We start from the raw sequence: 10,454 nt of genomic DNA on the forward strand, positions 1-10,454 counted from the left end.
CAAGCCTTCATCCTGTCACCCAGAAGACTGTGATGGCCTCCTTACAGATCTCTCCTTTGACCCAATTCTAGCACATTCTGTACCCAGAAGCCTGAGTGGGTTTCATAAGCCCTCACCTCTGACCACAGCATCTAATCATGCCCCTTCCCTGCCTTTTGCTCTTTGAATAAACATTCGAGATCCTTCACAGGATGTCTGTGGCCCGGTGGGGTTTGGCCTTATTTCCCTCCCCACAACCTGACCTGCTCCCCATGCTCCAGCTGTGCTGGCTGCCCTCTGTCCCCAAGTGTGCCACACTCCCCCCTCTGAGCCTCACACAGCCTCTCCCCTTAACCCGGAATGCTCCTCTCCCCGCTCTGGCCTTGGGTCACTCTCACTCATGCTTGAAGCCTCGGCTGAAATGCCCCTTCCTCAGAGAGGCCCTCCTTGACCCCTAAAATCTAAATCAGACCCCATCTCAATTTTTTTTTCTTTTTTCTTTTTTTATGGTGACATTGGTTAACGAAATCTGGTATCCTTCTCAATTTTATAACCTCTCTTTATACTCTACTTTTCCTAAAAGAGGCCTCATCACAATTTCTAACTAGAAAACATTTTGGTGCAGCTGTTTATTTATTACTTATCTCTCTGCATCAGCATTTAAACTCCACGAAGGCAGGGTCTTTGTCCCCTGAGTCACATGTGGCACCTGACCTAGAGCAGAAGCCCATCAAGCACCTGTTGGCTGAGGGCACTAGTACCCTGTCTCCCACGAGGGGCTGCAGCTTATCTGAGGTAAGACCCTTCCCCATTGCCCGGGTCCCCGGGCTGGCCTAGTGCCAAGCCTCCAGGTGGCTACTGGCCATAATTTCAACCTAAAATACCTCATTGGCAGATGGAAACCTCCTGTTCTAGTTCTCAGTATGGTGAGAGCCTCAGGGTGTTTTGCAAAAACCACATTTATATTTTACAGGAGAGGAAATTTTTCTTTCTGAAACCTTGTGACTAGTCAAGAAGCAGGTTTGAGTAATTTGGGATGAAAATATTTACGGCACCCAGCAGAGCAGAAAACAACTCTGGTTTTAAGTCAAAAACCTCTCATTCCAGAAGCAGAAACGTTCCAGAAAAGGGCAAAGACATAGCTGATCACGGAAACGTGGGCCTCGCAGCCTCACATCCCACCCGCCCTGCTAGAAACAACAGGACTGACTCGGCGAGTCGCACAGGGTTCAACCTCAGTGCCTGGCCCGGAGCAGCTCCTCCACAAGTGACGGCTATTCTCACCATTCTTCAACAACAAAAACTCTCATCTCCACTCCTCCAACTTCACCTCTGTCCGTGGATACCTCACGTCTCTGCTTCCCTGCCCGCAGCTGGCCTCTGCAACCCCCAGACTTTTCAATCACATGAACCAATATGTGGCTTAAGTCTACGTTGGGTTGTTTCTGTCACTTGCAACCCCGAGCATCTAGACCAGCAGAGTCTCTGGCACTGAACAGGCCCCCATCTCTATCCCTCTTGCATTAACCCTTGCTGACCCACTCTATCCTGATGCTACTCTCTCTGGGGTCACCTTTCCATATCAAAGACCACCCCTGTGGTTCCCACTCGGTGACGGTACTGCATCCTCTCACACAGCTGACTCGGTTCTTTTTCTGCAGTCTCGTCTCTTGATTTTTCTATCTCTGGCTGCCCTTCTCAGAGTCCTTTACGCTGTCCCTGTCCCCACACCAACTGAAGTCCCCTAGACCTGACCCTGTCCCGGTGCAGGGTGACTCCCCGCCTTTGGTGGTCTCAACGCACTTGTGTTCTCAGTGCTGCTCATGTTCAAATCAGGGTCTCTCTCCACCTGGATGTCTGGTATTCTGCCAGGTCGCCGGTGTGCTGTGACGCAGACTGAACGCATTTCTTATCTGTTCCCCACCATACCCACCGTCTTCCATTCATTCCCTAGGGCAGGGTGTCACATCTACCCTGCTGCCCAAGCCAAGAGCCAATGCCCACCCTCGGCTCCTCTCTCCCTTGGGCTCGTCAGTGTGACCTCCCACACACTGCTCACGCTCCTCCTCCTTCTCCATCTGACCCCTTCCTTCCCCTGGGAAGCCCACACCAGCCTCCTCACTCGGCCTCCTGCCTCCCATTCTCTCCCCACCCACCGCAGTGGCCAGCGTCACCTTTCTCCAGTGCCAACCTCGCTGTGTCCCTGCTGCCACCTACCCCCCACCACCTCATAACCTCCAGTTCCCCAACCCCCGCCTTCAGGACCAAGCCAGAGGGGTCCCCCGTCTCCTCCCTGCCTCCACCATTCTCCACCGTACAGAATGCCTCCCGGTTCTAGAACAAACTGCACTTTCTCTTGCTTCTAGGACTTTGCACGCTGTCCCCACTGTCTGGAATCCCCTCTGCCTGTCTCACCCTCGTTCTTTCAGGCTTCACAGACATCTAGATTTGATCTCCCCTGGGAGGCCTTCTTTAACCGCCGCCCGCTGGGCGAGGGCCACTTACTAGTGAGCACTTTGAACGGGGAGGGCGGACACTCTCCCTCCCTCGGTCACAGAGAGAGGCTCAAGGAATAGCTAATGACTGAATTAACGAAAACCGGCAGGAGCGACCCCCTCAAAGAGAAATGAATTGCCTACTTCTCTTTAACACGTGACGGGTAAAATTACTAGCTGGGAGAAAGAGGGGAAAATGAGAAAAACAGACTTAGAAGAGATGAAGAAAAAAATTGGCCTCACGAATGCCTATTTTTACAGGCTCCGAGGCTGCCGTCTGTAGGAGGGGGAAGTCCCTATTTCATGGTCATCAGGCAATCACAGAAAATGGCACTTTTTAAGAAAGTCAGCCAATTCAGCCAATTCCCAATTCCCAGGGCCCAATGTCCCTTAAGTCCCCATTTCCCCCCTCTCCCAAGAACTTATTTTTGGGATCCGATGTGGTCATTAATCAACACCTCCACTTCCAAACGCTAACAAGCCACAACAGCCGTGATATCTATTGTTACTGATTATTACATTAGTTGTTATATTAACACACCACTAAGTTCTTTAAATGCGCTATTTCATTTAAATTCCTAACAACCCTCTGAGGTTGAGGTCATCATTTTGGGTCTTGGTGAGGGAGGTGACATGTTCACAGACATGCACTTGGAAAAATGACAGAGCCGAGATCTGACACCTATGCCGTGTGACTCGGAGCCCACGCGTTAGAACTCATGGCCGAGAAGAAGCCAGGCAGCTGCTGACTGGACAGCTGCCCGCTAGGAGGGTGTAATGGGTTGCACTGTGGCTGTCCCAAAATTCATGTCCACCTGGAACCTCAGAACATGATCTTACTTGGAATAGGGATCTTTGCAGATGGAATTAGTTAAAGATCTTGAGATGAAATCATCCTGGATTTAGGCTGAGCCCAATCCAACGACCCGGTGTCCTTATAAGAGGAGAAGACACACAGAAGACAATCCCCTGAGGAGGTGGAGACGGTGACTGCAGTGACGCATCTACAAGCCAAGGCACACCAAGGACTGTCGGCAACCGCCCGAAGCTGGGAGACAGGGAAGCACAGACCTTCCCTCGGGAACTCCGGGAGGAGCCAACCCTGCCGACACCTTGATTTTGGACTCCTAGCCCCCAGGACTGAGAGAATACATTTCTGTTGTTTTAAGATTCCCAGTTTGTGGTCATTTGTCATGACAGCTCCAGGAAATTAATACAGAGGGCATGTGCCCAAGTCGGCTTATGATCCCCTGGAGTAAGCGAGCTCTTTCTGAGGTCACAAAACCACCTGGATGAAGCCTTCTTCTATAGCTGATCTGGGTAGCAGCTGCTGCTTTTTGCTCACAGCTTACAGGCCACCCCCACTCCCACTGGCTCTCCCTTGAGGCTTATAACAGTCCTGAGAAGTAGGCAGTCTTTCCATTCTGCAGAAGGGAAAACTGAGGCACAGGAGGAGAGACCAATTGTCCAAAGTTACACGGTGTGGCAGGTGGACAGAGGTATAGGGAAGGAGACACTGCTGTAGGCCACCTGGAGGACATGTAAATGGGTATGCCCTTTTTAGGTGAGCAATCGGGTAGTTTCTTTCATCTTTTGAAAATATGAGTCTCTCCAATGTGCCAGGCATGGGAGTGAAGAAGGGGATAAGCCTTAAACCAGTTTCTATCAAAATTTAAAGTGTCCCAAATCATGTGACCTGGCAAGGTGACTCACACGAGCACACGGATGCTCGCTGCAGTCCTGCTACAACAGCCCAAACCTGGAAATGACCTCAGAGTCCATCGTTAAATACACGATGGCAGACCCACGATGCAGAATACTACACGTAGAAGGTAAGAATGCAGTCAGCCCGTGTACCCACAGGCACTCGCATAGAAAGGTGTCCTTGATCTACAGGTAAGTAAAAACCGGCTTGTTTCAGACTGGAATATACCGTATAATTCCACTTTGGTTAAAAGCAGATAAAAATCAACGACCCAAACCAAATGGTTATCTCTGGGAAGGGAGTGGACTTGGAGGGTGACGAGAAAGTTTCAAAATGTTTTTCTATTGGGTTTAACCACAAGAAATAGTCATTTTTGGAGGCAGATCCATCCTGCAGAGAATTGAGGGGTGAATGAAGTATTTGGGGGAAGGGAAGGAAGGAGAATGAATATATATATGCATACATACCCAATACATACATAACTGGAATCTCTGAATAGGGAAACCAAAGGAACAGAATAGTTTAAGATATAACTCAAGAAAACTTTACTGAAATAAAAGACTAAAAAATTACTGTTTTTGTAGGTCAAAACTGGTAGAAATGGACAATTTCATGTGATTCAACCTGATATATACTAGTCTAGTTTGCTGTTTTAATTTCTTATACTGAGAATCTGTTTATGTAGAATTTTTTTAAAGAAACAAACAAAAAAAAACCATAAGTGGTAAAGTCAATATATGAATTCAAGTCTACCGGCTAATTAGGGGGAAATATAGCAGAAAAGCTGGATTTTTAAAGCAGAAAGAATAATGATATTGTAAGAGGTGGAATCAAGGTTCTGAGATGCAATCTCCTCCTGCTTAGCAGATGGGGAAACTGAGGTTCTGTAACATGGCAACCGCCACTAGTCAGTGCACAGTTCATGGACGTGCACCTGGGTCTCTTGTCTTCTGGTTCAGGGGGTCCTAAGACACACCCAGGCAAGATCAGAAGTGGCCTCCAATCCCTGCCTTCCCTCTCTCCCCCGCGGCCCACTCGTCACTAAGCCCAGTGCATTTTAGCATCTAAACGACCCTGGAATCGATGTCTACTTCTCCCATCCTCTGCCACCACCCTGGCCCTGCCTCATCCTCTCACAAAGAAGACATCCCAGCTCCTTGCTGCTCTCCTCGTCACTCTTGCATTCTCAGAGGCAGCTAGACAGCACTTCTTGAGACATAACCATGTCACTCCCCGTGCAGAAAAAGCCTGAGGCTGCTGTCCTTAGGAAGGCCTGCATGGCTCTTGGCTGGTACCCGGAAACTTGGGATTTGGAGAGGGTTCCCTCCGTGCCCTGATGGAGAACAGCTCGCTGTGCTTATACTGTCTGTATAAACAAAGCGTTTTATGGTAAACACCTGCTCTCCTTCCATGAGTCTGGAATTCTTATAAGCACTGGGCAGAAGGTGCCTGTGTGCCCAGCCCCCAGTGAAAACCTTGGGCACTGAGTCTCTAACAAGTTCTCCTAGTTGCCAACATTTCACACGCATTGTCACAACCTACCGCTGGAGGAATTAAGTGTGTCCTGTGTGACTCCACTGGGAGAAGGCTCTGGAAGCTGGAGCCTGGCTTCCTCTGGATGTCACCTCATGTACCTTTTCCCTTTGCTGATTTTAATTTGTGTCCTTTTGCTGTAATAAATCTTAGCCATGAGTCAAACTGCATGCTGAGTCCTATGTGCCTTCCTAGCGAATCACTGAATCTGGGGGTGATCTTGGGCACCTCTGACACACTCCCTTACTTAAAGCTCTTCTTCGGCTTCCCGCCGCTCTTAAAAATAAAGACCTAAGTGCCTTGCAGAGGCCCACGCCTATTCTGCATGCTGTGTCCTCTGCCTATCTGACCTCACCATTCGCCACCCTCTGCTCTGGCCAGACTGTCTCCACTCGGCCCCCTGTACTTGACAGGTTCCTTTAACCACAGGGCCTTTGCACACTTTTCTCTGCCTGAAATTCCCACCCCTCTTCCACCTTGTCATTTACCTTCTTTTCTTTCCCCCTTCATGAGATCTCCCTCAAGTATCCCCGGTGCAGGAAGCTGAGCAGTTACCTCCCCCGCCCCTCCACCCCAGCCCCGCCCCCTCGCTGTCACTCGAGGCCCTACACTACTCCCCCGTGGAGTCAGGTCCACCTGGGTGTGCCACTGCTGGAGTCTGTCGCCCCCATCAGGACAGAGACCAGGTGGGCTCCTTCTCGTGCCCTATCCTGTGTCCGGCTGACTGCAGTTTCCCACTAAGCATGCCTGGAGGGTTGACAGCATCCCTGGCTGGAAGACTCCCAGCAATAAGCTCAGGGACCCCAGTGCCACGCCCCACCCTAGCCCCTGGGGCTTTGTGTTCTGAGGAATGCCTATTTTTAAAATCAGGGAAGTCCTTAAATAAGTGTAACAGTTTTTCCTTCTCTAGGGTGAGGAGGAAGTTTGAGGTTCACAAAACCAGCCACCGTGGTGATGGCTGACTAGCTTGGGGTATGGGGGCTGCTTATGGGCTGAGGGGCCCAACTGGCGGCCCAGGTACCCCCCAGAGCCAAGCACTCCAGCGTCTCCTTTATCTGCAGGGTCAGAATCCCTCCTGTCTTGATAAGAGTCTGCCAACCCAAAATGACCATGAGGCTGGGTGCAGATGATGTGGGAAGTGGTATCTATAGTAGTGCAAACGGTAGTGATTGTAAGTAGAGCACCTGCCACTTCTGAGCTCTGTGCAAGGCCCCCTTTATAACATACTGCAGAAACTCCATGAAGTAGGGGCCTGAATCTCCATTTACAGGTGAGGAAACCGGGAACAGAGAGGCCAAGCAACATGCCCCAGGTCACACAGCCAGAGCTCAAAATCCTACCCAGGCTGCCTGGCCCAGAGCCCCCTCCTTTTGTTTACAAAAGCATCGAAAGAAAACGAAAGCACAGAAAAAAACGCAGTTATCCAGCTAGAAATTAAAACCTGTCCCCAGTGTGAATGAGTCATCAAGACACCCCTTGTCCCCCAATGTCTTAGTGATGCTTCAGCAGTGGAAAGGCTAGAATAAACAGAGTTCAGGGCACCCCTCTTTCTTGTACAGTGGCTGTCACCCTGGCTGCACACAGAAACCACCTAGAAACTCTAAAGAACCCCGATGCCTGGGTCCTAGGCCCTGAGTTTGATTCAGTTGGTCTGGGGGTGGCCTGGGGTGTCAGGATCTCCCATGAGCGGCCCAGGTCGAGAACCAGCACCACAAATAAACCCGGGGCCTCCAGAGGCCTCGTGAGAAATGAGCCAAAGGGCTATGAGGCTTTCTAAGCACTCCTGGCTCCTAGGTTCCCCAGACGCGGCTGGTGACACAAAATCATCTGAGATGGGGACCAGGTCAGCTGATGGGCTGCAAAGCCAGCTTATCCTCATGATTGAGCCCACAGCCCTGTGCCGAAGGGTTGGCTGCAGTCGAGCCTCCAGCCAAGTGCTTTCCGAGCTCAATTTTGTTTCATCCTCACGACTCTATCAGAGGCTATTGCTCTCGTTTTGCAGAAGAGGAAAGCTGAGGCTCCGAGGGTAGGAAGGCGCAGGCGCAGAGGGGCGCTCTGAGGAGGGCAGGTGTCCCCAGCCCGCTCAGCCCCTCTCAGCAGAGCTGGTTACAGCAAATCAGGTCTGAACCACGGCTAAAACCCCCACCGGTTTCTCCTGTGACACAGCTGTTTTTCTCTCAAACAGCTGGGGAGCTGAACAATCACAAAGCTCCTAAAAGCAATTCTACTAAAACAGTGTTTTAAAAACACAATTTACTCCCTAAGGGTAAATTTCTAAAAGGAACTCGGTCTTTGAATCAGTAACAGACTTATTTGCTATAAGTGGTCCTGGCCCAGTCTTCCCCAGGTCCCCCCCAATGCCCCTGGACCAGCCCCTCAAAATGGGCCTCTCTGTGATGACATAGGCTCCCTGCACCAGGAAGTCCCCAGGCAGATCCTTGGCTCTGCATTCCAACCCTCTGCTTCCTCTGCTGGGTCTGTGCCCTCCACACTCCCCCTCACACTCACCTGGACCTCCTCCCCAGCTTTACCTGCTGTCATTTATTGCAATGAGCAGAACTTCACCCTACGTAAAATTCTTTCAGGATTGATATTGCAAAAACATGTACAAAAGGAAATAAATTCATAATAACCCCAACACACCAAACTTATCATCATCCGCCTACCTCTCTGCCTAATCCATGTCTTTTACAGTTATAATCAGAGTGCAGACAATTATGGATCCTGTTTTTCCCACTAAGTTATACACATCAGACTTAGACCGTTTGGCCAAGAAACTTACCAAAGAGTCAATACTCTCACAATTGCATTTTCCGACTGTTCCTCATTTTTAGCACTTTTATTAATTTTAAGATCACATTTTATCATTTTAACATTTCCGAAATCTGCATGTGTTTTACATTTGACTAGTTTCAGCGCTGTGTCACATTTTATCTCGGTAAATGGCGGCACTGTTTTTTCTTCTTCATAGTACATAAAGTAACAGTGCGTCTACACTCAATGGTGTCTTATGCACTAAAAAATATGGTGCTGTCAATTATGCTTTTTCCTTTTTACTGGTTATTTCCTTTCCTGTAAGTGAGATGAACAAGTTTGATCATAAACATTTTCATGATTCCTGATAACAGTGTCAAAATTCTTTTCCTGAATGGCTGTGTAGGCTGACCTAGTCCCTCTCTAGGTGTAGGAATTAGCCAGAGGTGTAGGAATTCACCACAGTACAACTAGCACCAAGCATTTCCGCTTGCTTTTTTGGTTCGCCTGATTTAATAGTGAACTATAAATGAAGGAAAGTGTGAGCTGTTTCCATTTGCCTCTCTCTGGTTAAAAACCATTGGAACTCATAGGTGTTTCCCCTCTATCCTGTTAGAAACGCCAAACAGAATTATCTTCTCAAGGCTGGGAGGTCCCAGAGTCCACTTACCTTTTCATTCCAGGTGGCCATTTTCCTGTTGACTCCAGATCTGGAAAATGAGAAAACATTTGTCCAGATCTATCATACTGCTATTGTTTGCCTTAGTATGTGTTTTGCAACATTTTCTTACAATTTTTTAAAAAAACTTACATGTCTGAAAATAGTAAACAATAAAGCTCAAAGTGTATGTAGAAGGATGTACATCTTGGGGATTCCCAAAAGAATTAGAAACAGGCAGTCAATCAAATACATGTACCCAGAATTCAAATGGTTGGAACAACCCAAGTGTCCACTACCATATAGATGGATAAAATAAGATGTCATAGTCACACAGGGAATGTTATCCAGCCATAAAAATAAATGAAATACTTTTGTAATATATACAAATGTCATTGTTATACACCTTAAACTAATATAATCTTATATGTCAATTAGTGAGACCTCAATAAAATTTTAATTAATAAGAAGAAATGAAGTACTGACATGTGCTATATCAATGAAACCTCTAAAATATTATGCTAAGTGAAAGAAGCCAAAAACAAAATATCACATATGACACAATTCTATTGATATGTATTATCCAAAATATGCAAATCTGTAGACAGAAAGCAGATTGGTGGTTGCCAAGGGCGGGGTGTTGGTGGTGGGGGGAGAGGCAATGGGGAGTCACTGCTTAATGGGTATGGGGGTTTCTTTTTGGGGTGATGAACATGCTCTGGAACTAGACAGAGGTGGTGGCTGCATAACACTGTCGATGCATTAAACACCACTGAATTGTTTACTTTACCAAAGTTAGTCTTAAGTTACATAAATTTCACTCTAGTTAAAAAAATCCATAGATTACAGCGCTGAGATTGCTCTGGAAAGCAGTGAAGAATCTAAACATCCACCAACAGGGGTCTTGTTAAGTCAGTGAAGGTCTATCTGAGCAGTGAGAGAGCAGTGCCATTAAAGCTTCATATGTGGATGAGGAAGGAAGTGAATACAGTAAGGCCCCCCATCTCATTAAATCACAACGTGTAGAGCATGATCCCATCTATGTGAAAAGGTTACAAATGCATTTTTTAAAAGTCTGCAAGGATATAGCCAGACTCTTCACAGTGGTTTCTACTGGAGGAAAAGGGAGTGATTTTGGGAGTAGGGTGGTTATTTCTCCTCTCTTAGCTTTTAGGTCTGAACTTTTACAATGACTATGTGTTACTTTTTCAAAATTATTTTTAATGTAGGTGACATATACATGTAGTAAAAATTTAAATAATACAAAAAGATATACTGTGACAAGTAAGCTTCCTTTCTACCCATTCTTCCCAGAAGTGGTTACTCTTAC

The 10,454-nt window shown here is 47.7% G+C and overlaps 1 protein-coding gene across 2 annotated transcripts in view; it reads right to left on the reverse strand.

Moving 5' to 3' along the window:
- The window catches only part of HVCN1 (hydrogen voltage gated channel 1), a 32,549-nt gene that overhangs the window by 17,162 nt on the left and 4,933 nt on the right, over nt 1-10,454 (reverse strand). For both annotated transcript variants that reach the window (XM_023528215.1, XM_011355787.2), the window contains exon 3: nt 9,137-9,176. In XM_023528215.1, coding sequence (XP_023383983.1) covers nt 9,137-9,157 — 21 coding nt within the window. In that variant the 5' untranslated portion in view covers nt 9,158-9,176. The remainder of the gene's footprint in view (nt 1-9,136; nt 9,177-10,454) is intronic.

This window comes from Pteropus vampyrus, unplaced genomic scaffold (genome assembly GCF_000151845.1).
Source record: "Pteropus vampyrus isolate Shadow unplaced genomic scaffold, Pvam_2.0 Scaffold23, whole genome shotgun sequence".
NCBI classification, from domain to species: Eukaryota; Metazoa; Chordata; class Mammalia; order Chiroptera; family Pteropodidae; genus Pteropus; species Pteropus vampyrus.